Source organism: Marasmius oreades, chromosome 10 (assembly GCF_018924745.1).
Source record: "Marasmius oreades isolate 03SP1 chromosome 10, whole genome shotgun sequence".
Classification (NCBI taxonomy): Eukaryota; Fungi; Basidiomycota; class Agaricomycetes; order Agaricales; family Marasmiaceae; genus Marasmius; species Marasmius oreades.
Window position 1 is genome coordinate 1 of NC_057332.1, and position 27,578 is coordinate 27,578.

The 27,578-nt window shown below is 48.1% G+C and overlaps 6 protein-coding genes across 6 annotated transcripts; 2 read left to right on the top strand and 4 right to left on the bottom strand.

Annotated features, from left to right (window-relative positions):
• Positions 1-6,129: 6,129 nt before the first annotated feature.
• Positions 6,130-12,328, bottom strand: E1B28_002079 (uncharacterized protein; the record flags this gene model as incomplete). Its single annotated transcript, XM_043158993.1, has 7 exons — positions 6,130-7,376; positions 7,439-8,995; positions 9,052-9,588; positions 9,652-9,837; positions 9,892-9,954; positions 10,682-11,773; positions 11,824-12,328. The coding sequence occupies 7 exons, from the start codon at positions 12,326-12,328 to the stop codon at positions 6,130-6,132; spliced, it is 5,187 nt and encodes a 1,728-aa protein (XP_043002591.1).
• A 3,342-nt stretch (positions 12,329-15,670) lies between these two features.
• Positions 15,671-18,284, bottom strand: E1B28_002080 (uncharacterized protein). The gene is made up of 10 exons (XM_043158994.1): positions 17,992-18,284; positions 17,740-17,934; positions 17,612-17,688; positions 17,454-17,551; positions 17,266-17,405; positions 17,139-17,215; positions 16,973-17,079; positions 16,198-16,919; positions 15,955-16,145; positions 15,671-15,898 (listed from the first exon to the last, which is right to left on the bottom strand). The coding sequence occupies exons 1-10, from the start codon at positions 18,247-18,249 to the stop codon at positions 15,793-15,795; spliced, it is 1,971 nt and encodes a 656-aa protein (XP_043002592.1). The 5' UTR covers positions 18,250-18,284; the 3' UTR covers positions 15,671-15,792.
• Positions 18,285-19,088: 804 nt separating this feature from the next.
• Positions 19,089-20,827, top strand: E1B28_002081 (uncharacterized protein). Its single transcript, XM_043158995.1, has one exon. It carries the CDS (start codon positions 19,120-19,122, stop codon positions 20,605-20,607), a length of 1,488 nt encoding a protein of 495 aa, XP_043002593.1. The 5' UTR covers positions 19,089-19,119; the 3' UTR covers positions 20,608-20,827.
• Positions 20,828-20,918: 91 nt separating this feature from the next.
• E1B28_002082 (uncharacterized protein) lies at positions 20,919-22,660 on the top strand. The gene is made up of 3 exons (XM_043158996.1): positions 20,919-21,017; positions 21,160-21,496; positions 21,563-22,660. Exons 2-3 carry the CDS (start codon positions 21,409-21,411, stop codon positions 22,465-22,467), a joined length of 993 nt encoding a protein of 330 aa, XP_043002594.1. The 5' UTR covers positions 20,919-21,017; positions 21,160-21,408; the 3' UTR covers positions 22,468-22,660.
• Positions 22,661-23,120: 460 nt separating this feature from the next.
• Positions 23,121-24,334, bottom strand: E1B28_002083 (uncharacterized protein). The gene is made up of 4 exons (XM_043158997.1): positions 24,241-24,334; positions 24,055-24,174; positions 23,740-23,997; positions 23,121-23,597 (listed from the first exon to the last, which is right to left on the bottom strand). The coding sequence occupies exons 1-4, from the start codon at positions 24,255-24,257 to the stop codon at positions 23,399-23,401; spliced, it is 594 nt and encodes a 197-aa protein (XP_043002595.1). The 5' UTR covers positions 24,258-24,334; the 3' UTR covers positions 23,121-23,398.
• A 1,177-nt stretch (positions 24,335-25,511) lies between these two features.
• E1B28_002084 (uncharacterized protein) lies at positions 25,512-27,413 on the bottom strand (the record flags this gene model as incomplete). Its single annotated transcript, XM_043158998.1, has 10 exons — positions 25,512-25,873; positions 25,925-26,418; positions 26,481-26,486; positions 26,548-26,637; positions 26,705-26,777; positions 26,859-26,890; positions 26,947-26,998; positions 27,068-27,124; positions 27,183-27,224; positions 27,287-27,413. The coding sequence occupies 10 exons, from the start codon at positions 27,411-27,413 to the stop codon at positions 25,512-25,514; spliced, it is 1,335 nt and encodes a 444-aa protein (XP_043002596.1).
• Positions 27,414-27,578: the final 165 nt, after the last annotated feature.

Consider the following 27,578-nt stretch of genomic DNA (forward strand, 5'->3'; position numbering starts at 1 on the left):
AACCCCTAACCCCCCTAACCCCTAACCCCCTAACCCCTAACCCCCCCTAACCCCCCTAACCCCTAACCCCCCTAACCCCCTAACCCCTAACCCCCTAACCCCTAACCCCTAACCCCCTAACCCCCTAACCCCTAACCCTAAACCCTCCTAACCCAATGGTAATGTTCCATGTATGTAGTGTCAAGAATAGGCTAATTTAGCGTGGCTTTTCGGAAAAACAAGAATTGGAGCATTCTGTTCAGCCGTTCCTACGATATGAACAAAATGACCGCACGGGCATTTGGTAGTACGCAGTATTTTGACCATCGTTTGACCGTCGTTTGACCATCATTTGACCGTTGTTTGACCGTCGTTTTACCGTCGTCGGACTGTATAACTGGAGAATGGAGATGTAGGCTGTAAAATGGACCCGGTGAGAGCTTTTCATGGCATGATGGGCGTCTCATGGGATTTCGGGTTGAGTGATGTCCGTGGGTTCGTCTTGGACAAACTGATGGACATGTCACACATTAGGGGCAGGATTGGGGGTCAAGTGATGCCAGTGCGTTCGTCGTGGACGAACCCACAGACATGTCATATGTCATACCGTCGTGAAAGAGATGTGAAGTCATCTCCATGGGTTCGTCTTGGACGAACTGATGGACATGTCACACATTAGGGGCAGCATTGCGGGTCGAGTGATGTCCGTGGGTTCGTCTTGGATGAACTGATGGACATGTCACACATTAGGGGCAACATTGCGGGTCGAGTGATGTCCGTAGGTTCGTCTTGGACTAACTGACGGACATGTAGGATATTAGGGGCAACATTGCAGGTCAAGTGGATGAACAGATGGACATGTCACACATTAGGTGCAGCATTGCGGGTCGAGTGATGTCTGTGGGTTCGTCTTGGACGAACTGATGGACATGTCGGATATTAGGGGCAGGATTGCGGGTCGAGTGATGCCAGTGCGTTCGTCTTGGACGAACCCACAGACATGTCATATGTCATACCGTCATGAAAGAGATGTGAAGTCATGTCCATGGGTTCGTCTTGGACGAACTGATGGACATGTCACACATTAGGGGCAGGATTGCGGGTCGAGTGATGTCCGTGGGTTCGTCTTGGACGAACTGACGGACATGTCGGATATTAGGGGCAACATTGCGGGTTAAGTGGACGAACAGATGGACATGTCATACATCAGGGCAGGATTGCGGGTCGAGTGATGCCAGTGCGTTCGTCTTGGACGAACCCACAGACATGTCATATGTCATACCGTCATGAAAGAGATGTGAAGTCATGTCCATGGGTTCGTCTTGGACGAACTGATGGACATGTCACACATTAGGGGCAGCATTGCGGGTCGAGTGATGTCCGTGGGTTCGTCTTGGAGGAACCCACAGTGGCCATATTCTCATCTGTGTTGGGTACCTTGGCGGGAGCCTTGTGGTCACTTGCCGTCTAGACGAGGATCTGCAGTCCACCTCAAGGACTGTAACTATTAGGTTATGGACCACATTAGAGGAGAATCAACACCAGTCATACCAACACTTATTGCATTGATTTATGCAATTTATGTGGACTCCAAGTCACCCTCTGAATCTGAATATCTAGCATTGGTTGAGGGAGATTTGGGAGCAGAGATATGGAAATCTAAAACCACTCTAATTAACTGGTTGAAGGAGTCAACCAAGCCCGATTGGTATTAGTCCGAGTTGAATCATTTAAATCATGTGCAAGTACCAGCTCTCACTTTCAAGTAGATACAGTTCAGAGTCAAACAGTAGTTCATTAAAGGATTATACTGGAATTTTCTGTATTATTCAATATCCTGTCAAGTTCCTACTTAAATAAGTTAGGGTTGTTTTTTCTTGCCCGGGCGGAGATGCACCCCTTGTCCTTCTGTAGAAAGGACACCCAGCCGCAAACCTTGTGTGGACGAAAATACGCCCTAACACAGGGAGTTGAAACGCAACAAGAATTGTAAAAAACGAACAGGAACTCACTGACTTATGGGTCCGGAATGACCCTCACATCAAAACCGACTATTTTACTTTTTTGACCCCTAGATCTCGCAGCTGTCACTCGTAATAAAGGGAGCCTCGTAGTCTGGTAGTAGAATAATGACGCTACGCACCACAAGCTTCCGCAGGTTTCAATTTTGTTTATTCCTACACAAATAAGTTACCAATGATTTTTCCTGGGGCGGGGATACATCCCTTGTCCTTCTGTAGAAAGTACACCCAGCCGCAAGAGTTGCAGGGACGAAATTACGCCCTAACACAAGGCTTTAAAACCAAACACGAATTGGAAAAAATGAACTGAAACTTACTGATTTATGGGTTCCGGAATGACCCTCACCTCAAAACCGACTATTTTACTTCTTTTTTTTGTAGATCTCGTAGCTGTCACTTGTAAGGAAGAAAATCTCGGATTATAGCAGTAGAAGAATAACACTACTCACCTGAATTCTCCGCATGATTCAATGTTGTTTATACCTGCACAAATATTTGAAGTTTCCGATGTTTTTTCCTGAACCATGTACTGTCTGTCCTTTATGAAGAACCACAAATCAGGGAAAATGTTCTGAGGAGGAGAAAAAGCCCTAGGAATGGGACTTCGAATGGTGAAAAAATGAAGAAGAATGGCTCAATGGATCCTGTCTTATGGTATCCGGACTGACCCGATGTTTGATACCAATTCGGCTTCACTGTGTTCGGATTCCATCCTGTGTTATGTGAGTTTCTATGAAAGACCACGTTCGGAAGAGTCGCATGGATTTGTTACAATTTCAGCTTGTGTGTTCACTAGCTCACCACAAAGTTCGTCCTGGATGAAGAGATCCGCTGCAACGTGTGTGTGTTCAGTGACTCGCTGGGTTCGTCCTGGACGAATGGATTTGTCAAAAATTCAGCATGTGTGTTCACTAGCTCACCATATTCGTCCCAGACGAATAGATTGGGAATCAATTCAGTCACGACTTGTGAAGAGATCTGGTGCAACATGTGTGTGTTCAGTCACTCACTGAGTTTGTCCTGGACAAATAGATTTGTTACAAATTCACCGTGTGTGTTCAGTCACTCACTGGGTTCGTCCTGGACAAATAGATTTGTCGCAAATTCACTCACAACTTGTGCAGAGATCCGCTGCGATGTGTGTGTGTTCAGTCACTCACGGTGTTCGTCCTGGACGAATAGATCTGCAATAAATTCACTCACCACTTGCGCAGAGATCCGCTGCAATGTGTGTGTGTTCTGTCACTCATTGTATTCATCCTGGACGAATAGATCTGCCATAAATTCACTCACCACTTGCGAAGAGATCCGCTGCAATGTGTGTGTTCAGTCACTCATCGTATTCGTCCTGGACGAATAGATCTGCAATAAATTCACTCACCACTTGCGCAGAGATCTGCTGCGATGCGTGTGTGTTCTGTCACTCATTGTATTCGTCCTGGACGAATAGATCTGCAACAAATTCACTCACCACTTGCGTAGAGATCCGCTGCAACGTGTATGTGTTTGGTCACTCACCGCGTTCGTCCTGGACGAATAGATGTGCAATGAATTCACTCACCGCTTGCGTAGAGATCTGCTGCAACGTGTGTGTGTTTCGTCACTCACTGAGTTCGTCCTGAACGAATAGATGTGCAATAAATTCACTCACCACTTGCGTAGAGATCCGCTGGGATGTGTGTGTGTTCTGTCACTGATCGTATTCGTCCTGGACGAATAGATGTGCAATAAATTCACTCACCACTTGTGCAAAGATCTACTGCAATGTGTATGTGTTTGGTCAATCATGGTGTTCGTCCTGGACGAATAGATTTGTTCCAAATTCACCGTGTGTGTTCAGTCACTCATCGCATTCGTCCTGGACGAATAGATTTGCAATAAATTCACTCACCACTTGCACAGAGATCCGCTGCAAGGCGTGTGTGTTTGGTCAATCACGGTGTTCGTCCTGGACGAATAGATTTGTTACAAATTCACCGTGTGTGTTCAGTCACTCATCGCATTCGTCCTGGACGAATAGATCTGCAATAAATTCACTCACCACTTGCACAGAGATCCGCTGCAAGGCGTGTGTGTTTGGTCAATCACGGTGTTCGTCCTGGACGAATAGATTTGTTACAAATTCACCGTGTGTGTTCAGTCACTCATCGCATTCGTCCTGGACGAATAGATCTGCAATAAATTCACTCACCACTTGCAAAGAGATAAGCCGCAATGGTTGTGTGTTGCAAATAATGTGCTTCTCCTTATGTGTCCCCTCCCTTGTTCTGTATCCGTAGCATGTCCCTACTGTTCTTCTCATCTCTCCCTAGTGGTCTTATGCCTCTCTTCTTCTGTGCGCCTCTCTTCTTCTGTGACCCTGGTCCTCCCCTTTCTCTCTCTTTCTGTGTCCCTGACAGTGCCCTGCCTCTCTCATTCTCTGTCCCTAGTCGTCCCCTGCATCTTCTCTGTCCCTAGTCGTCCCCTGCATCTTCTCTGTCCCTAGTCGTCCCCTGCATCTGTCCTTCTCTGTCCCTAGCTGTCCCCTGTCCGTGCCCTAAGGTTTCCGCCCCTAGTCGTCCCCTAGGTAGTCCTAATAACCCTAACCCCTTTTACATATCCTTTGTTTCCGGTTCCAATTATTTAGGACGAGTTGGCTGTTAATAAATTCTCCTCCAAGTGCATGCTCCCTCTTCCTCTCTGCATGGTCTCACTTTCCACCCCCCTCTCTTCGAGTCCGAGGTCTGCTTATTCCTTCCTTTTACATATCCTTTGTTTCCGGTTCCAATTCCCTTTCCAGTTCTGCTCCTTTTACGTACCGCTTGTTTCCAGTTCCAGTTCCCATTCCGATTCCCATTCCAGTTTTGCTCCTTTTACGTAATCCTTGTTTCCCTTTCCATTTCCCTTTCCGATTCCCTTTCCAGTTCCCTTTCCAGTTCCCTTTCCGATTCCCTTTACATTTCCCTTTCCATTTCCCTTTCCAGTTCCCTTTCCGATTCCCTTTCCATTTCCCTTTCCATTTCCCTTTCCATTTCCCTTTCCGATTCCCTTTCCAGTTCCCTTTCCATTTCCCTTTCCAGTTTCCAGTTCCATTCCCACGATATTAAGGCCACTTTGAATGCCATAAATCGGAAAGGGAAACTGGAAGAGGAGCCCTTTCCAATCCCCTTTCCAGTTTCCAGTTCCATTCCCACGATATTAAGACTACTTTGAATGCCATAAATCGGAAAGGGAAACTGGAAGAGGAGCCCTTTCCAATCCCCTTTCCAGTTTCCAGTTCCATTCCCACGATATTAAGACTACTTTGAATGCCATAAATCGGAAAGGGAAACTGGAAGAGGAGCCCTTTCCAATCCCCTTTCCAGTTTCCAGTTCCATTCCCACGATATTAAGGCCAATATTGGCTTAACCAGAGAGGATATTTGAATAGGAAGAGGCGCCTCTTCCATGGGTAAGATAGTTAGGTCCCTCGTTTGATGGGGGTGTACAAGTGATGCTTTCCAGGGAATAGAGATAGGTAGAAAGATAGTAAATGATAATACGGCATGTATCAACGGGCCATTTCCCTGTTTCCTGATGTGTTGTTTGCATCTACGCTCCAGAGAACGAGACGGCGATTCTCATGTTCGTCGTGAAGACCGCCACTGGGGAACGCTTCTGAGTCTTTCTATGAGTTCTTATCCCTTTGATTGGCAATGCCCAACCTCTCGCTCGCTTGAACGAAGGATCTCGCGTTTCCTTGCCATCCGGAGAATATTTTCAACGATGTGGTTCCTCTTCTTCCAACCCTAAGTCTCGCCGGTAAGGATCGTACAGCGTCGGTAAACCGATTCACTGGACGAGTTATGGTATTATTCGACATATTGAGAGGTCAATGAAAACAAAACGGGGTTGTCTATAATATGGAGGGGGTATTGAAGGAAGGGAATGTTTTAGCTACGTGCATTACAGAGCATCAATAATAATTCACGCTAGTACTGATAGCAGGTTAGTAAGTTGTACAGTGCAAGAGAGAGAGAAAATATATAGATAGATCAATGAGTGAATATAAGTACAGTGCATGAAGAACACTCGAAAGCGATAGAATGAAAACAATGCTATTAAGTAGACGAAAGGTAGAAAACATGGAAGGATTTGAAAAAAAACCCACTCATGAAAGGTTTCTATCGTCCTCCGGATCTGCAACAGACAACCGCAGCTCGAGGTCGTCCGATTCAAGGCGGTCCGCCGCCCCCAAGTGCAATGTCCCCCCAGCTAGATCACTTCTCAGCAAGAGGTCATCCCACTTATCAGCCTTCTCCTTCTCAGTCCAGGTATCCTTGACAGTGCGGCTAAACGAAGGAAGTTCTCGAAAGACCACCCCCGATCTTGAGGGAGACGGAACGCTGGAGCTGGAAACTGATGGTCTCGGTATCGCCGAGGTTGACTTTCGACTTTGTGGCAGGGTTCCGGGCTTGTCGTCGCTCGTAAAAGTTTTCTGAAGCGATAAAATGTGATGACTAGGGGAAGTTACGGGCGTCTTCATACTCTTGATAGGCGTCGGAAGAGCTGGAGGAAGGACAGGCGCCGTGCTTGGCCTTGACGGGGATGACGGGTTGCGTGGTTTGTAACGAGGAACTGGAAGGGAAAATGAAGGTGGGTCAACGGGATTGCCTACGATCATCCATTCATCACTTTTCCTAATTGATGGACCCGTTCTAGTTGAACGAGGAAAAGTGACCACCGAGGTCGACGGGGTGCCAGCGACGATTTTGGACAGCACAGGCCTCGTGGTGGCCAAACGGTCATTCTTCTCATATTCCTGTTCGAAATCGCGCTGAAGCCGGGAAAGCTCACTCGGGGAGAGGATATGCTGTTGTAGTACTTCAGCGTTCCGTTTTTTGCTTGATAGAAGAGTAGGGACTTCTTCGCCGTAAGAGCTAGAGGAGCTCCGTGACTCTCCAGGGGGATTACAGGGGGAAGCAGGCGACCAAGATCGAGTGGTAGCGCTAGGCCCTGTAGTAATGCTCGAGGTAGATGAGGTAGTATGTGCCTTAGAGGCGCCTGGAGACGTTCCCGGTCGCCAATCTCCCATCGATCGTCTGGGTTTCAATGGCACAGGCGAAGTGGCCGCGTACGGAGAACCAAGAGGACCCATGGGAGTTGGTGGAGCTGTCGGTGACTTCAATTTCGTCGGTGGATGGACATTCGTGGCCACTAAACCCTTTGGAAGAGGTGGAACAGGAGGTGGTGTGTTTGATAAGGAAGCTTCGCTGTCCCCGGATTGATGGTAGTTCTCTCTCAAACCACCCGCGGAGATACGCCGCTTCATCAGATTCCAAATTCCTCCCTTACTCGCCTTTGTTCCGTAGGAGATGGGTATAGACGAGGCGAGGGTTGAGTGATTTGTACGTGAAGCTGTCATAGGGGGGCGGGCGTTTCAACGGTACGAAAATATAGAACGAAGCAGTAAAACATACCGGATGGTGAATGAAGATCAAACGCAGCGACAGCGGGACGGGCTGCTTCTCGGGAGCGGTCTAAAGACATCCGGAGGTTGCGTGGTTCGGGAGGTGACACCGTCAATGGCCGTAAAAGCGAAGATCTCCGTTCCTGTAAACTGGCACGGCCAGTTCCAACAGAGGAATGCAGATTTACATCCGATGAGGTCATGGGAGGTTGAGAGGTTTTCGGCAAGACGTCACCATTCCCGACGCCAAGTTGCGAAGCAACATTTATTGCAGGAGTATCCCAAAACGATGGAAGAAATGCATCCTTTTCGCTTCCAATGGCCACAACCTGTCCGGTTGTTGACTCCAGAAGGTTATAAGAAGGAGAGTGGGGGTTATGAGGAGCGGCAGGTAATTGTTCTGGTTGTCGTTTCCTGCCTTGAGTTGCTGTCGAAGCATGACCTTCACGCTTCGGCAGCGACCCCATTTTTGCAGTCGGTGCAAGGGAGGGTGGATGCTTTGCTGGCGTTGGATCTTGAACCGGTGTAGCAGTTGACGAAGACATGGCAGTTTCGTCGTTCCTTATGCCCATCCCGACCTCAATATCCCGCAACTTCCTCGCTGCATTCCTATCCTTCTCTTCCATCGCAAAAACTTCCCCAGCCTTCACTTCATCGCCAAAATCCCTCTCAATAATCTGTTCCCGCGCTGCCTGTTGTTTATACGCCATCATGATTTCTTCAGCCGGCGTACGAGGAGCGGGGCTTAACACAGGTTTAAGCAGTGCACGCGTAGGACTAGATGCACGTGAAGACGACGTGTTTCCGCTTCCTGAACGAGCTGGCGACGGACTCCTTGCATTCGACCGAGGTGGGCATAGATTCGACGACGAAGAACCTTCCAGAGTCGGGAGGTTCTTGAGAGAGGGTTTCCTAAGTATGTTCCGTGTCTTCTTTGCCTCCTTCGAGGTTGACTTGACCTCCTTCTCCTTCCTCCAGGTCATAAGCTCTTCGGAAGCTAGCCTACGAAGAGATGGTGTTCGACTCAACAAATTAAAACCTTTCTTCACTTCAGCAGGCGTCGCTGATGATACGCCATTACCCTCTTGTACATCCCAAGGCGCAACCCAATTGCTAGCAGCTGTGACAGGCCGCTTCGACGTCACATCCGAAGCCGAATTGAAGTCTTCGTACTTCGAGGTGGTGCGACGAGACTCTTCACTCGCTACTCTTCTTCGAGGAGAAACTGGTAGTGTTGGAGTGGTGCCAAAAACAGGCGTGCTGGGTTTCCGATGAGCATGGTTCTCAGAATCACTAGGGCTAGAGTATCCCGAAACCACAGCTGGCTTCGAGAGTAGACGCTTCATATCGTCAGCACCCAGCCTCTGAACAAAAGAGAGTCGTTTGGCGGAGTAACGAGCGCGATTGGGAGATGTTGCGGAAGGCGTAGTGAAGATGGTAGCTGGTGTAATACTCTGCGATAAGCGGTGAGTACGGGGCACCGGCGACATCCTTGAATGTAATGAGGAAGTGAGAGCTGGGGGTGAAGAAGAATTCGGAAAGGATATAGAATGAGTTGAAGGTGGTGCTGCGGAAAATAAATCGTCAACCTCTAATTCGAAAGAAAAGCAGATAACAACATACCTCGACTTCCATCAGGATCATCTCCAACCGTTCTCCCATCCTCATCTCTCATCATACCCCCCAATCCATCGTGAGCGCGAACGGTTCCAATGCTCATCGATTTCTCTCTCCTCTTGGTAAGGTCTACGTCCTCACGCTCGTTAGCACCAGAAGAAGGATCCTCAAATGAGGGTATTCTCCCTCTCTTCCCCTTCCCTTCGTCGCACGATCGCGCACTCCCAGACATCCCGAACCCGAATATTGAGGTCGGCGGAGGCGCAACGCGTCTCCACATACCTGTATCAGATGAAGCTTCTGATAACGAGGGTGAAGGTGACGACAAGACCGAGGATGATGGTGCCCCAATCGTGGAAGAGGTGTAGATCGATATCAGAGAAGAAAACGACCGATTTGGGGTTAGAGTGGGAACCGGTGGCGATGGAGGGCGCAATCGTGACGCTACTGCGGGTAAAGTGGAGATGTCGGGAGACGAGGCGGGAAAAGCGGTGGTACTGGTCAAATACTCAGTGGGAGCTGAGGTGGGAGTTTTTGCAGATACTGGGGGGGAATTAATGGTTTTGTCAGAGGAAGGTAAGGAAGGAACAAGACAGTGAGACTGACAGGGCTCCCTAGGTCCAGACGGTCGTAACAAAGACTTCGAAGTCGTTGTCTTCTTGGTTCTTGTTTCCACTGTCAAAGCGCGAGTCGGAGTTTCTGATGTAGCACTTGACCTTGACGACCGCAGCATTGTCGAGGTACTGGACGCATTGCGATTGGATAACGAAGGATTGCGCGACGGCTGTGAGACTGAAGAGAGGTAAGGTGTCAGACAAACAAGTAGTAAAGGTGAGAAAATCTCACCATCTGCACTCGGGGTGACTTTCGCGTTCATGAGCGTCTCAAGGGCCTTCTGCTGGTTGTGATCTGCAAAAATTGCGTGAGCCACAGTTCATGGACAAGAGATAAAGCAGATCAAAGGCAGGAATAACTCAAAACGCCAGTCAAAAGAACTAAAAATCCTCCTGGTCGCTAAGGTGACGTAAGTGCCGATCGTAATGATCAAAAGGAGACGAGGATGAGAGCAAAAATGAAATAGAGTGATTGACGGCGGAGGAGGAAAAACACCGATGGCACGGGCAGGGGGAAAAGGTATATCAGCACCAACCAACCAACCAACGAAAGGCTCTCCAAAATCGACCTGTTTCCTCGTTCCAAACCAGGGGAGGTTGAATCACAAAAGTGAAAATACACGACGACGTCAGATAATTGACGAACGGATAGGAGAAAGAAAAAGTTGAAAAACAGAGGTGAAAAAAATTTGATCCCGCACGCAACCCCTGCAGAAACTGAACAAATAGCCAAATCTATGAAACGCGACAGCCTGAATTTCAACTTGCGGCCGCCACCATACGATGACGGCGTCCGTCGGAATAAACGAATGAACGAAGGAAGGCAAAAGAATAAGCGAGAGCAAAAGTAACAATGACGAAAAAGATTTGAGTTGCGACTATCGGATATCGCCCAACCACCAGCACCGACGGTGATGATGACGACATCCCGACCACGCAAAAGGGAATGGCAGGGACAACGGAACAAGACAAGCAGAGCAAAAGGAAATAACGAAAAAACGAGGTCGGAAATCCATACATACCTTCACGACCGGTTAGTCCATTCGGTTCCGGCTGCAACATAGCATCCTCCTTTTGCGAAGCCGACGTCTGACTATACAAACTCCCACCACTCGTCTCGTCTCCACCCTCAATAGGCGGAAAGAGAAACGCCTTAATCGTCGTGGACGTAGCGGCCGGTCCAAGGGAAGTTGGTACTGACGGCGGCGTATTTGGCAGTCGTCGAGGTGCAGAACTCGTATCTGAGGTGGATGACGGAATCGCACGTACAGGTCTGATTACTGATGCCGACGTAGTCGAGGGTGAAGTAAATGCAGATGTATCCGCAATGTTCGCGTTACCTGATGTTACCGTAGAAGACGTCCGTAGCCTTCTAGCGGGAGGCGTTGTGTTAACGGTGGATGTAACTTTCGACGGTAAGGAAATATTCCCCAATGACGGTGTTCGTAATCGAGATGGAGGTATAACGGAAGAGGTGGAGGTGGGTTGTTGAACAGGTCGACGAGATACTGGTATCTCTGGGGCAGAAGGTGAAGATACACCACTCGCGTTCGGTGACGCTCCCTGAACCTGGCTCAGCCGTCGAACAGAGGATGGTGCTGAACGTATTGTTCGCGATGAAGAGGCCGCCGAGCTCTGACTTTGGTTGGGCTTGGGCGGTGACCGAGACGGTGACTTGGGGGTGACTTGTTGGGAAGAAGGTAGAGACGGAAGTGAAGGGGTGGAAGACGTCGACTTGGTGGCAAGGGATGGCGCTCGTAACCTCGAGCTAGGTTTTCTTGTAGGGGAGGTAACAGTTATTTTCGATGTTGAAGGAGAGGAAGTAGTTGACTGATTTGTAAAACGAGAGGACGGAGTGGATGCACGAGAAGAGTTTTGGAGGGTATTTGAAATAGTAGAATTGGATGGTGATGGTGCAGGTGAAGGGGAAACGGTTCGATTTGTCGGACGTGGCAGAAGTACTGAACTGGTCGAGTGCGAAGGACATGCAGTGACCGAGGAGACGCGTGGTCTAGGGTTGGGTGGAGGTCTTGTAGGTTTCCGTTGGTACCCTGTACTCGATTCAGCCTCTGACGCCGTGACAAAGGGAACGTTAGGCCCCGGTGTTGTCGATGCTGGAGAGAATGAGAAACAAGGAATAATATTCGATGGAAAATGAACTTACTTGCGTGCTCATCTGTAACCGGAACCGGCTTCCTCTTGATGGAATTCGACCGTACCGTCGCTGGGGCATTTGGCAACTCGACTCGGTTCTTTGCCCCGTTAAATGATGAGCCTTCGTTCGCATTGCCGCCATTCGACTTGTCAGCTGGAGGTAAAAGTACCGAAGAGACCTTCCTGTTCAGCGGTTTCCTCGTCTCTTGCCCCTTTTCCTTCAACCCGACACTACCACTCGCCGACCGAGCGCCCGGAATAGGCTTTTTGAGGGTTCGTTGCGTACTGGTGCTCGGCATGGAGGTCATGTTGCTCGAAGGTGATCCAGCTTGACTAGAAAACGATGGTGACCGCGATGCGTTGGGGTTGGAGTTGTGTGAAGCAAGGAGCGCTGAAGGTGGTGTCGGTTTGAAAGGTGGAGAGGGTACGCTGGATGGTAATGAAGTGGAGGGAACGACAGTCGAATTTGTTCGTGGCCTAGGTAAAGACGATGAAGGGGTGGTTCTATTCGTCATGTCTAATGGTTAAAACCTATTTGTTCTAGTATCAGAAGGGTGGATGGAAACGATAATGACGTTCGTATTTACGCACCGAAAATACAATCCAAAATGATGAAGCAAGTTTGTTCGATACTCCCCGCGAGTTCCGATTCCTTGAATATGAACCCGATAGTCCAACGAAAGGTGTTGTACGAATTCTCTATAATTCACTATAACCCTCTACAACTCTATTATCGTGCCAAAGTGTCGACAAGACCCCCAAGACCCGAGTTCCCGAACGAACAAGACAGTACAAACGCCGCAACTTGTAGCAGCGGCGTGAAATCTGGAGCTAATCGTTCCGCTCGTATTCGAATAACCTTTCTTCAATGTAAATCTGGAACGAGTGTGGAGATTATTGGAGGGAAATAGAAACGGCCGTCAGTAAGGACAGTGGAGGTAAGAAGTAAGAGGTGAAGGAAGGGGAAAAAATTGTATAGTGACCCCATCCCTAGAAATTCGGATGAAAGCAGCAGTTACGTAAGAGGGATCAGACTTACGCGCTCGCATTGAAATACTCCACGTGCTTCGTAGAGTAGGCTGCGATCCTCCGTTGCCTTGCCGACCACGATGTCTAATAGTAATCTCCACAGTAATCATCTCCTTTCGTTGGTCTAGATCCACGAAGCTTTATTCTTCCGGTGTGTCGCTAGAAGATGGAACTTCCGGGAGCCTCAATCCTTTGGGCAGATTCTGACATGTCTTCCATTCCAACAGATCTGTCAAACAAAATTTAAATTATAAGTACTTACTCTTCCGAAGCACTTGAGAGAAACTTCCTCAAAGGGGTTGACAGCGGTACCGGTTGAATTGCTAGCCGGCCCCGCGTATTTGCCTTGGGACCAACCTACCTTTTTGACATGGCTTCCGATGACTCCTGTGGACGACTCTGGGGAACTCGACGCTTTTGGAGCCAAGTTCCTGAACCTTGATTGCGTCGAACCTGTTCTCAGAATTTTGACTCTAGATGGCACCTGTATGTATGTCCAGGCTAAGCTTCACAGAAGAGATTTACTGAGCGAGGAACGGTTATTACAACGACTCACTGGAGCTCGGGCTTGCCGAACCTCTCTTTTCTCTTTCCTGGAGAAAGAATAGATTCGGCTTCCTCGCAATCACCGCAAGTCCGTTACCACTCTATATATGTAACGTAACATTGAACCTTGTCGAGTAAAACAAACATATTAGCTTACTTCGGAACTTCCTTTTTCCCTTTTGCCACGAAATGTCCTTTCCCAACGCTCAAGCTTGTGGATACTATCACCAAGAATATACAAGCAATGTAGTTCCACTGGGCGGTCGGGACCAAGTCGGGACGGTGTAGTATCGTTGTCGTCAGAAGAAACCGTGGTGCGCGTTGTGACATACCTACGAAACCCACGAGCGGGTCTCTCCGGCAGAGCAAACAAGACACCGGAGTACTGACCTCGGAATTCTACGTGCACATATATATCTGACTTAGATACAGCGGTCAGTCGGAGTTGACGGACAAAAATCCAAAGAAAATGTGACCTGAAACACATGTGTAAGAACAAAAGCATGATATTAGTGGAAGTCGGAAGGGGATAGCTGCACGGGAAGAACAGGCGCGAAAGAATTCCTTGAGAATTCCTGCGAGCGAACAATAAACGCGTAGCCGTGTTCATATGTAATTATTCAATATATAGATAAACGGGTGAACGCAGAAACGTACTTGAAACGTACCCCATTTCCCAAACGTCCGTATAACCCGATCGCTCGCTTCCACTTGCCGATGTTCATCCGAGCTCTCAGCGAAAGAATTGAACGTAAACATGTAACCCACCCGGTATCATAGTGTCTCTTATGACCATCGACGTACAGTTTGGGTCAAAGGCGCTTGAGCGTAAGGAAATCCTTCTGACTCGATCAAAGATGCATGTCGCCTTTGCGATTGTCCACGTATGAGCGTAAGAGGGATAAAGGGGTTCGAACAAGCTGACTCACTGCAAGACAATAGATTGGTATAGGTGAGACGAACCCTGCCCGACCCTTCCGATCCGTCCGTCACCAAGCAGTAGCAGTAATATGTAAAAGCACCAGAATACCCCGCAAAGAGGTTTGTTTGGGTGTTCGTGGCTTGAGGTCTTACCAGTCTAATCGCACGTGTATTCCAGCAAACGGTCGACGGGTTATGTCGGGCTTCTGAATGACTCGACACCCCGACCTCGACATCACCGGTCACCCATCGTCCACAGAATCGAATCCGACCTCGAATCTGCACTATCGGCCACTTGAACCAATCCATTCCGCGATCAACTCGATAAATACCTTCGAAAATCCTATAACACAGTTTAGGGGGAGGTCCTACACCGAGGCTACAACTAATCGATGGCCGGTATCGAGTCAGATTCAAATTAACGAGTTCGTGAGCACCAGGGCCACGATGGACACTCGATAGGGAGGTTTTGAGGAATGAAGGCCACGGTGGCTACTTGATGTCGCCTTGGTTTCTGCGAAAGAAAAAGGCCGCAGCCTACGCTCTCTTGGTTCATACCATTTCCTTCACTAACGGCCGCAGTCTATAACCTCAAGTCTGTTCTTCTCAATCCTTCCATGCACCGTTATTCACCGCCAACCGTCGTCAACGTTAGTTTGTTCCTGCACTCTGCGATTGCCGAAAAGTCTAAATCTTCCTTTCTTGTACGTTAGTGGTAGTATCTTTCATAGAATCACGCGCAAGAATGTAGATACCTTCTGCGGTATCAAGGTGCCACGTCATGGGTATGGTGTACCGACGAGACGTGGGTACAGAGGACGGAAACGTTAACGATCCATTCGGGTTCATCGGAATGGCTTCGCTTGATCATCTGAGCAGCGACACCTCCGTTTTCCATGCCCTTGAAGCTTTGTTTGTGTGCGTCAGTTGTCAATCCGTTATTGTGACTGTAGAAAGACCTTAGACTATAAAGCAGGAGTTGAAAGCTGTATAAGCAGGCCGGAGAGGGAACGAATCGAACACCTTGGAAAAGGCATCTCCCACAGAGTTTACTTGTTGTTCCGTTTACCGTAGTCTCAACAGGTCATTCAGGTAGAATGAATCAAGGTACGAAGGTGGGTTGAAGCTGGGACTGGGCTGGGACTGGCTGGGATGGTCCTGAAGCACCTTATTAGAATCTTCACCAAAGACTTAGTCATAGCGGTTGTTGAGAGTTAGGGACATACTTAGTTGTTGCATCGCCAACCCGGGTGCAGCATGATGGCGGTGAAGGAACATGACGTGTTTCGGATTTTTCGGATTATCTTTGTGGTGAGTGTGACCGTGACATTTGTGACACATCGGTTCAAGCTTATTTTCCTTGTGTCGGACATCTATCTATTGAGAGTTTGAGATATGTCCTGATTTACAATGTCTGTTCGTACGGCAAATTGTTTCCACGTATATGATTGATATGGGGGGCGTGCAAGTTTGTTAAACTCCGTCATCCCACTAAAGTGACTGCTCGTGGACGAAAAGTAAAAACAGGTTCTCGCAGACCGTAGCACCAGTCAACATTCCTCTTTACTTTCACGTGGTCTATACCATGCCTAGAGAATGTTGTAAGAATTCTATGAACTGCAAAGGAATTGTACTGGAGACTTACTCGATACGTAGATGTGACCAGAGCTTGTCAGTACTAGAATGTAGCTCGAAAACCGTCTTATCAGGTGGACAGTGTTTGCAGACTACATAATTAGGGCAGTAACGCCCGTGTCCCTGTTCCAGGGCTAGAATTCGACTTTTCGTATCATCGTCAAGAATCGCGAGGACGACTTTGTCTCCCTCAAGTGAATGCTGAAATATTTGTCAATATATCAAAGAGTGACAACCAACCTAAAGCCCGTACCATTAGTGCCTCCATCCACCGCGCGAAACATCGCTTCCCGCTCTGACCACCCTTGCAACCCAAGCATTCAAACAGTGGATCTTCCCGTTCCAGATCCTCAATCCTCTCGGCCTCAACCGTTCCACACAACGCCATGATCTCCTTTAGCTTTGTAGACGCCACGACGTCCGGAGCAAATGCAGCAGCTCGCCACCAACCGCAGCTTAGCTCGGATAATGGGTTGAATTCGGGCCTGTCCCAACGCCGTTGATTATTCCAAATGTTGAGCGTAGAACAACGGTGCATAAAAATTCTGGGTGTCCAAGTTCTGTCTCCACAGTGTACGCAAGCGAAAATTGTCGATCCTAGATCATAATCCCCCTTGAACCCGTGTCTTCGCATGAGCTTCGTGAGTCCTTGACTCTGTTGCTCGACCCATATTCGCGAAAACTCTGCGATTTCAGCTCCGGCTGAACGTAGAGCGTCGATGAAGTCCGACCGAGTCAATTTCTGGTCATGTGGTGTGTTCCAGATCATATCATCGATGACCCCGATGTTTGCGTCCAGAATGAAATCGGAGATTGGGGGATATACAGTCAACCCGTCTCCACACGTCTTTTCCTCGTACGCCAACTCGAGTAGTTCGTATCGTGACTTGAGAGAACGACGACGTTCTTCTTTGAGCCGTCTGTCCTTGAGTGTTTGGAGGAGATCAACTAATTGAGGTTCGAGACTGCTCCACACTAAACCGGTTCCTTTGAGTATGGCAGATGACGGAAAAGAGAAACGGATGTACTTCGCTCCGTGATAGGCTTTGATATCTTTAACAGAGAGTGTAAGAAAAATTCGTTATGATTCAGTTCCTCTACCCCCCAACCTGACGCAGATAACCTTTCGATGACCCTGAATGTTGAAGTTTCGTGGTCAGCCAAAGCGGAGACGACGTATGAAATTCTACTGACTCTTGACGACGTTCTTTCCGGAGTCTCTCTTGTCCTGCACGGCGTTTACGCTCCCAGATAAGACATTGTCTAACATGCTAAATGGAAGAGCATAAGCGAAGAAAAGGGGGTTGTACTGCACGCTTGCATTCGTGATCAACTTGAAACGCCGTCCTTTTTCCTCATTCCACTTTCTCACTGCAGACTGGTCGCGTTGTATTTCCTTGTACTTGGCAAAAAGGCGCTCAAACATCGGAATGAACCAAAAACGACCCCGATTCTTGCCGACTTGCTCTTCATCAGCGACAAGTAAAGGTCTAAAGTATAAAGCCTTACTTTGTCCAAAGTAGAAGGGGGCATGCGCAATGACGTTCCGAAGATCACTGTCATTCAGACGCGCGGGACGATTTTCGATTCGGTTGTAGTTAATAAACCTAGTAAATACCTCTTTTAAACGGGCAGGACTCGCCAAATGAAAAAATAAAGGATCATACAATTGGCTCATGCAGCTTTTGTGGCATCGAACTCTACATTCCCAAATAACATTGTCACATGGAGAACGAAGACATGCCTATGGATTGTAAAACAAACAACGCTACAGCATAGTTTACTGTACACTCACATAGCAGTTGTTGCCGAAGAGCAAGCTCGCATATTGTGGTTCATTCAGGTCGATGGGTAGCGGAGGCAGATCAGAGACATTCTCGCGAGCTTCACGCCAAATAGACAAGGAAGAGCTTGCCATGAGGAAGTTTCGGAAATCTTTGTTCGTCCGAGAAAGATGTAGTATATCTCGGGGCTCCAGATGTTTGAACACCTGGATTGAGAAGTATCATCACCATTCATAGTTCTACAAATCAGATTTGACTCGCACCTCTAAGTAAATATCCAACGGTGCCTCCTTAGCTAACTTCTCCAGCAGTCCATGTTTACCGCGTGTTCGTCGGAAGACTTCTGGATTAGCATTCGTAACGACTTGTTTCGTCGTTCCCACTGTCTTTGCTCTCTTGGCCTTTCTGACTGGCCTTGCTTGTACGACTTCAATGTTTGAATCGTCCGATTCATCTTGAGTGGCTAATTTGTTGGAACTAATCCGTTTGTCCTGGATTCTGGAAGATCTCCTTGTCGCCATGGTGGTAAGAAGAAAGGAAAGAAATGGGAAGAAAGGGGCACTGTGGGGAACCACCACGCGGTGCGATCATCTCAACATCACGTGCTATCTCGATCACTCCTTATCATGATGTAGTAACCGTTCTCAAGCTCAAAATCAAAATAACACCTTCGCGAATATCACCTTGACGATTTACAAATTCGCCAATAAACGTTCCGTACCTTATTTTCCACACTATTCATAACGGTCTCAAGGTGTCATACCTGGTTTATCAATCATATTTGACGTTCGCAAGCGTTACTATCGAGGGTTTTGCTTTAATAGTTACCATCATCATTCATGCCACTGGTTCAAGTGCGTAATAGTTCTATCATTTTTCCGTCTTCGATTGACTTCCCATAATTCTGTACCCTACCTAGTTATAACACCCATCTGCCAATGTATGAAGTTCATGGCATGGTAACCCGGACAAGTTCACCATCTCAACCCCGACACGGCCTTGAGTGACTGCCAATCAGTAAACATACAGTACCGGCTTGTCCGGCTTTTTTCGGCTTTTTCCCCACAACAATACGGAAAAGCCGACAAGCCGCAATCTATGTCCCTTTTGGGACAAGTCGGTTCCGAGTGTGCACGTGTAAATAGAAGTAAATAGAATTACATGAGGCTTGGAAAGAGTAATTACGGCTTTTCTTATCTATATATAGATAAAAACGTAACGAAAAGCGTCTTGTGACTTGCCTGCCATCAAAAAAGCCCAAAAAAGCCCAAAAAAGGCGAAAAGCGTTATGTCATTTTGCTGATAGGCTGACTTTGACAGGCGAATTGATGCTCTACGGCTACCATCAAATTTGTTCTTTGCCTCCCCTCATTCCTCCTTTCATCCGTACCATGATCACCGAAAACCTTCCCACTGAAACCATCATCCAAATCTTCAAAACGACTACCGACCTCGAGTTCCGTGCGGGAAGGCTGCCCGTTTCACTTCTTAACTGTGCAGAGGTTTGCCAACGTTGGCGTTCCATCGCACTCAGAACCCCTGATCTCTTTACCCAAATCCTCATCCCTTTTAGTCAGCTTCGAGAGCGAAACTTCAGTATCACAAAATGGGCCAAGTTCTGGTTTGACCAGTCTCGACCCTACCCTATTGCCGTCGTCATCGACTTTAATCTTCCAAATCTGTTCGAGCCAGACCACGGTCGTTTCAGGACGTTCCATACCCTGCTACAAGACCATCTCATTCCCAACATTTCTCGCCTCATATCTTTCCATTATGATGGCACCAGATTCAATCGGTCCACGGTAGACCTGTTCTGCCCTCTGGTCGAGATCAACGTCGACGCTCCAATTCTAGAAGAGCTCGTCATCAAATGTCCCAAAGTAACTGTGTTCTGGCCGCTGATTGATATCCGTTCCCAAAATTTCTTCGCGTCCAACCCAAAACTACGTAGCCTCACGCTACGCGGGTCAGAATACCAGGCCCCATTGAACAACCTTACTTCCCTCGACGTGTACTGCATGAATTTATTGGATGTCCCCTTCCGGCAGCTGGTCAAAGATTGCCCCAAACTCGAAGCTATCGCTTTCCGTGACATTTTTCTTCCACCCGTTAAGTACAGCAATCTAGATATCCAGCTCTCTCCAATTCCAATACCATCCCTCCGGCACCTTACTCTAGACTTCCAGGGAGCCGTTAAAGGCAATTGGATGGACATATACAAACACGTCCTCACATCCGTGGTAGCACCGAACCTCCAATCCCTTTCCGTATCAACCTCGCCAAAATTCTTCGTCAGCTTACCCAATGTGCTCCCCAATCCGTCTTCCCTCACTAACCTTCGTACACTTAAACTCCGCGGAATACCAGAAGAAGTCAAAAACAGATATACTCATCGAATCACGAATAACTCGTATTGGTTCCTAGACCTTCCGAATCCCAATCGGATCGAAGAGCTCCACCTGTCTAACTCGTCGGGTGAAGTCCTAGGCATCGAACTGCCAATCCCGACGACATTACGTACCCAGAGAACCCAGCAGCCACGGCATTATTCAGAATACCGCCCACCTCAATCCCTGTTAACCTTATCATCAGGCGATCCCGCTGCACAATTTACAAGCCTCACATCCATCACGGTCGATAGCAATAACGCGGAGCATGTACTTTGGTTATGTCGCGTGTTACAAGTCAGGCCTACCGTTCGAACAGTTTGTCTCTCCAGAGCAGCGTGCATTCAGTCGGCCCTTCACTTGATCGTTACGAAACATGGAGTTTTTAGTCGAAGAGAGTTAGGGCCTGAGATGTGTAATAATGGTGTTTCTGTGGAGTATTGGATCGGAGAACGGGTGAAGTTGAGGGTACTATCTGCGGGGTTGGAATGACGTGAAGGCTAGAATTTGGCACTAGACTAACATCGGATGAGGGGCGACTATCGCGGTTAATCGAGGAGTTCCTGCACCAGGGGCAGACTCGTAATTGTTCATATCTATATCTACACGAGTCCCTTCCCAGTGGAATCCACTCATTTCCATGCAGCCGACATGCAGCTACCATTTCTTATTCTTACAGTAAGAGCAATAATCAATCTCGCACTTGTCGCACCTCATAGGCCTTGTTTCGCTGTGCTCGAGAATCGAGATGGCCTTTTCGGGTTTACCTTCGCGGGCGGAAAGAGTAGGAAAAAGCCGGATAACAATAACGGGATCTATATGGCTCTATATCTATAACGAGGCTACTAACGAATTTTTATGTCGGGGAGAGATGAAGAGCGTGCAAGCGCCTACCATAAATGGTAAGTCCCAAGCGCCCGGGTGTGACATGTGATCCATGTGATACTTGCCAAGTAACCACCACCTTCATCCAAATTTCTCTATATATACTAGAGTGCCTATTGCGATCTTGCATTGACTTGAATTTTACCTCACTTCATTTAGAACGCTATATGCATCGCAATGGACGATCATCGATCAACGATGACGGGCAGCCTCGGTGTGTGTTTCGCAGTCGCAAAGTCATTGACCTTTACCGCCGCGTTCCCCGACATCACCATTCCACCCACAGCATTGTCACGACTGCCAAGTCAGTGCCTTGTATCAATCCAACCCTCCGCAACAACAGAGCGCAATCGTCCTTAATCTCAATTATCTCTTCTACTTCTTCTGTCTTGGTCTGGTATCGAAGCAATGAGCGTTGGGACTGTTCTCACTGACGATGGATTGGGTGTTATGATGAAATGCGAAGGTGGTAGAGCGGTTGGAGCTGGGAGTCGAAGTACGTCCTTCTATACTCTTCTCCATTTTCCCTTCAAACTCGAGGTTGACGCAGACCGCAACACAGCAACACTTCAAACTCAACCTCGATTTTATCCAGGAATGAATTCAACTTCATCTCCAGCTCCCACACCATATCCCCCCTTATCGCACGGTCTTGCGCCACCTACAATCTCCACCCCGCCACACGCGACACCACCCACTCGTGCGCATTACCCCCTCAAACGCCATTCTCTCGTTCAGAAGCTTGGTGCTGAAGATATGAAACGTCTACTCTCAAAGCCAGCTGCGGTCTCGGGATACTCTAGCACCAGCGATACCGAGAACTATTCCCGTCGGAGGCCCAGCACAGCTGTCGTTGTAGGCTCTACCAAATCACCAATCCCTCCACGAAAAAAGGTGGCGACTCCACAGTCTCATCTTGCTACCTCGAAACACGAAGGCTCTTTGGGTTCAGCCTCAGATACGACGTCAAATAGGCCTATTCCCGTCGGCGGCAGTAGTCGGGTTGCGTCTTGTAGCAACGACGTACCATCCGCGACGCCTGTCGAACCGGGGAAAGGGTTTAGTCTGTTGGGTCGAACGCCATCTCTAGGTAGACTAGCTTCCGAGGAGTTTTTGACCTGGAGGAGGGACAACGAAAAGCCAGACTCGATGGAGAAGAACGCACGGAACGCACCCAGGAAACCCCCCCTCGAGAACCTTCCGACTATAGAAAGTTTGTTGTCGTCGAATGCACACCCCCCTCCATCCGATGCGACAAGTCCTCCTCCAACGGGCCGATTGGCACGAAGCGGAAACTCGCCTTCTCGTGGAGTCATTCCTATACAGGCACCTAGGCGTACGCCGGCTGAAGAAATCATGTTGGCGTACAGACAACAGGTAGCGCGGGAAGAGGCGATTCACAAGACTTTGGGTCATGAGGTGAAGGCCGGAGAGGTACTTACGATAAGGAGGGGCAGACCCCGTTAGTTGGAATCGACGCAAGGAAAAAAAGAGAAAGGTTGGCGACAATTTGGCGTCTTTCGTTGAACGGTGAAGTTAGCATCGAATTAGAACAAGCCGATGGTCGACGTATGGATCTACACCGCTTTGTATGCAGAAAGTAATAGAACTTGTCTTTTGTAACGCCTCCTGCCTTACTCGGACCAACAGCTTACCTGACAGCTACACACAACCCCTTTAGACTCTCCATTTTGTGAACTAGACGAGAGCCGTAGTGAAGGTAAATGTAAAGAAAAGGTAAATACCATGAGTCGATAATTACTGGCGTGATTGCGGAGCTACGGATGTTTGAAAGACTATTTACATCGTCAATTGCTACACCATTTCAAGATTCGAACGACATCGCGCCGAATGAAACGCCTCCTAAAGTTAGCTTACCCGTCTGTGGCGATACAAACGTTTAGTTGACGATCAAGTTGACTTTCCGCTGTCTTTGGAAAGCAAAAACGTGCTTATAAGGACGGTGCCAACCGCCCTTTCTCGCTATAACCATTATCGTTTTTTACCATAAACTCACCATCCACCCGTACCTACCTTCCTAGACCTGGAACAAAAGATCGGCCGCTGACAGTGAAATTACAGCCTCGAGGCCGGCCACCTTAATCAAACTCCCAGTTTGAGCGAAAAGGCGTCTGAGCGCCACAACGATAGAGTTGGATTGACAAGCAAGTTGGACGTCCCACAATACATACATACAAGAAAACCACCTAAAATAACACCTAAAAGACAACAACAATCAATGTCCGTGCTCGACGGGTAGAATAACAAACAACACAATAAAGTTTGCAAGGCAGTGAGTGGGCTATAGGTGAAAAGAGTCTGGGGGTATAGCAAGAAGACGGGGTAAGAACGTCGTCCGATTGTCTATAGATATCACCATCATCTAAACCATACTACTTCAAAGCATCCCAACAGCACCGAGCGCAGCAAGTGCAATGGCACCCACGCTGACGCCTACGGAGACAGCACTATTGGGAGCGTTGCTGGTAGTACTCGAGCCAGCACTTGTACCGGTTCCCGTGCCGCTGCCAGTTGCGGTTCCACTTCCGGTACCAGAACCGCTGTTAGTACCGGTTCCAGTAGGAGGAGGGGAGGTTCTAGACGCAGAAGTTTGTCAGCCAAATCCAAACTCTATAAAGTAAATAAGAAGGAACCGAAGAAGGTGGAAAATAACAATAAGGTTATCAAGGACATCAAAATTGAAAGGACGCCAACCAAAAAAAGGTACGATATGCTTACGCAGTGCCAGAACCAGTTGCACCTCCAGCTCCAGATCCACTAGCACTAGTACCAGCAGGATCCCCAACAGCGAAATTCGAGGTCTGACTGTACGTCTGATTGATGTCGGTGATGTTCGCAGCCCTGAACGTGTATTGATTATCTCTAGGATTAACTTGTGGGAGTCCAAACGTTATGGAGCCTGCGGCGGGGTCGACATTGTTCGCCACGGCAAAGTCCTGGTTGAAACTCGGGTGTCTGAGGTACACCGTGAATGGTCTATAGATCTAGCGTTAGGGAGAACTCGACAAGATTCACAGATACTAAAGTACTCACTGGTCGCCACTGGAGGTTGTCCAAGAAAGAGTGACGTTTTGTCCAGAGCGAACATCGCTGGGAGTGTTGAGAGTGAGCGCATGGATGTTGACGCTGAGAGCAGCGACGAGCGCGAAAACACTAAATGGAGATGTCCATCGTCAGCGCTCTTTCCCACTGAACTACGACAGTAGTTCAAATACGCACCCAGCTTTTGAGAACATTTTACAAGCTTGACAAGGGAACGAGGACGAGTAACGAGCAGTGGAGAGACGTTGAAACGTTGAAAGAGGGAGGCAACGAACCGTGGGAAACTAGGAAAAATTCCAACTGTCTCTATATCCATCCGGGCACGTGGTCCTCGGAGTCAAAAGCGGAGTTTAACCGCTGTGACGTCGACTTTTTTCAACGTCATGATCACGCCGCGGCGTTTACCTTCATTCTACACCGAAGCTTTGCTTTCGTATTCAGAGTAACCTCAAAGTCCTCAGAGTTTCTTTGGGAATATTTTCTTCCACTTTCAAGGACACGCTGCGGACTCCGGAGTCAGGGCAAGGGTTAGCTGTTGTCACTATGGCTCATTAGACAGGTTGCTCGTTTACCCATCAAATACATGTAGGAGATTGAATGCGGAGGAAGGAAAGACAAGTCGTCGGTCAAGCTTCAAGCTTCAAGCCCGACGTTGTCCCATGACAAGGGCAGAGTCCTGGTCACGATTGATTATGAACATAGCGCTTTAACCATAAAGCTCGCGGATCTAGTCGGTACAACAGTCGATAAAGCCAGCGTTTAGTCTCCGAAAGGCGTGGTAGACCGTAGCCCAAGAAAACTCAAACTTGCGCTGCCTTTTCTTTCGACCGAGACAAGGTTGCTTTTAGTTCACGCCAATATGTCAAAATGCAAGTCCATCAGACTCCCATAACCGAAGTTTCAAATATTCACAGGTCGCAATCCTCTCAGAATGTGTCATCATTCAACTCGACAACTTGACCGCGCCAGTATCTCAGAAACAATCACGGTACTGTTCCTAGTTGCTGCGGAAAGCGTAAAGACCTCGGCTATGCCGTTTCGCTGGAAGCGACACCCGGATGGGCTAAATCGCCACTAGACCATACCGCTACAGGTTTTGTTTCACTGTTTGACCCGTGGATTGATTTTCACGGTAGACCTCTCACGTAGCCCAAAGCTTTGTGCACGATTGCGCCCCATATAGTTCTCTAGCTATCCCTTCATATACCGAAAGATAGCTTAGGGATGGGTCGATGAAATTCCGAAGTGATGTAGGATGTTCCTTGTGCGCCAGAGAAACTACCTTCCCTTCAACCCTAGTAGGAACCCTCCCTCCCGGGCCATACAACTCGTGAAGGTTGATAAGAATTAGTAACTTGAAGTTGATATCAAAACCGAAATCCTAAATAAGTATCCGACGAACCACAATAATAAAAAGAACCCCTCAACACAAAAAAACAAACAAACACTCAATCCCGAATCAAATCCCCATACGCAGGAGGCAACCTCCCCGACGCATTCCTTTCCAAACCCATTCCTGCAAGAGGGCCAGCATCCACATGTCTCTCACTCATCTCTAGCAGGTCCGTGTTGCCCGACTCCGAGTCCACGCGGTCCGTTGGACGAGGTGGAATATACTCCGTATTCTCCAAACTCACATCCGCCATACCCGCTTTTCCAGGTAAACCAGCCAAATGAGGGTTATGCGTAGACGACGTAGCATTCGTAAGGGGGTATTGTTGCAGAGGCTGAGAGGTAATAGGAGTATGGTGTTCTGAACCATTGGCCTTGACCTGGGCATAACCGTACGGTTCCGGCGCTGGAGGCGATCCTAAACCGTGTTTGGGTCAGCCTGAGGAACGAAGCTAAAAATGAGACGTACGTCTTTCGATCCGCCTCTTCCTCCGGATCCAAAGGCACAGCGCGAGAGCAGCCGCAACTACAGCTACCACGCTACCAATGGCTATCCCAGCTATAGCTCCCGAACCGAGAGAACCCTTCGAATCTGTTGTAGTGTCGGTATTCGAGCTAATCCCGGATCCGCTGGGAATATTGACATTGCCATTGCCAGTACTACTAGTACTAGAGGTGGTGGAAGCTGAACTTGAGCTACTTTTGGTGTTGGTACTGCTGGTACTAGTGGTAGAGGTGGTGCCAGAAGCTGTACTTGAGCTACTGACTTTGCTACCACTACTAGTAGTAGAGGTGGTGGAAGTTGAACTTGAGATGACATTGGTACTGCTAGTACTAGTGGTGGTGGTGGAAGATGAAGTTGTGACAGGGGGGGGAACTACGACCGCATTTTGAGGGCATTTCGTGAAGACTTTATCGGGTTTCGCAATTTGGTCTTTGGTGATTGCTTGCGACGTATAGATACTGATGGAATACAAACATGAATGATGGAGGAGGAGGAGATTGAGAACGCCGAAGTTACGTACTAAAACCTGGGACAGGCATCAGTAACGTACGAAATAACCCACGCCAAATTGAAAAGGAACTACGCACCAACTACCGTCACTCCAAAAAATGTTATATAGATCATCGTATATGTTTATCTTCTCGTTACACACTGCTGATTGGATATCTGCTGGTAAACTGATCAAGGGCTCGCAGTAAGAAACGGCGGTCCAATTAATGCTTCAGAAAAGTAGGTCGGACTGACGTGTTATTTGTTTGAGCATTACAAAACCCAGTTTGGCGGTCGCCAGTTAAGTAAATTTGATACGCGCCAATACCTACACGAAAGGGATAGAAGATCGTATCAGAATTCATGAGCCAAAAAACAGAAAAACCACGGTGAAACGACTCGAACACACCAGCGTCAAACCCAGTCCCTCCCTTTTGACACCTAAGAACCAAGCATTGGAATATTCATGCTTGAAAGGAGGACAAAGGAGGACTAACGTTAAACACAACATGGATAGTGCAAAGGCAATGTTGTTACAACAACAGTCAGCTGAGGGAATAACGAGTGTTTAGCCCAACGAATCCACTACTGGTCAACGACGTAAAAACTAGCACTGACCAACTTGCTCGTTACAGATATCCGGGGGAGTATTTGGATTCATTGTTCCGACTCTGACTGTTCACATAGATGTCAATGTCGAGCGATGATGGGTAGAAAAGGATATCATTCATACAGTTGGTGTTGCATATCTGCCGGAGCCGTTCATATGTTTTGCCTGAGGAGGTAAAAAGAGAATGCTCAGAAGAGAGGGAGGAGGAAACAAAGGTAACGACGTACAAGGCGTTTCTCCAACCTTTCCCGTATACCAATCCAACCCCGCATCAAGACATTTCTCCGTCCCTTGCCCTTGACCAGCTACGAAGGATGATAGATATAGCACGAAAAGGAAGGTAGGAACCGACATGGTTCAACGAAACCAAAGGGGGGAAAAACAAGAAGAAAAGAGCGGATGGGACGGGGGTTCGGGTACAAAGTCGATGCTCAACTCATCAGTGAGCGAGAAGCAGAGGTGAGGGAAAGATTTAATCAGAATGGCTATGTAACCGACAAGGAACCGAGCTCCATGCAT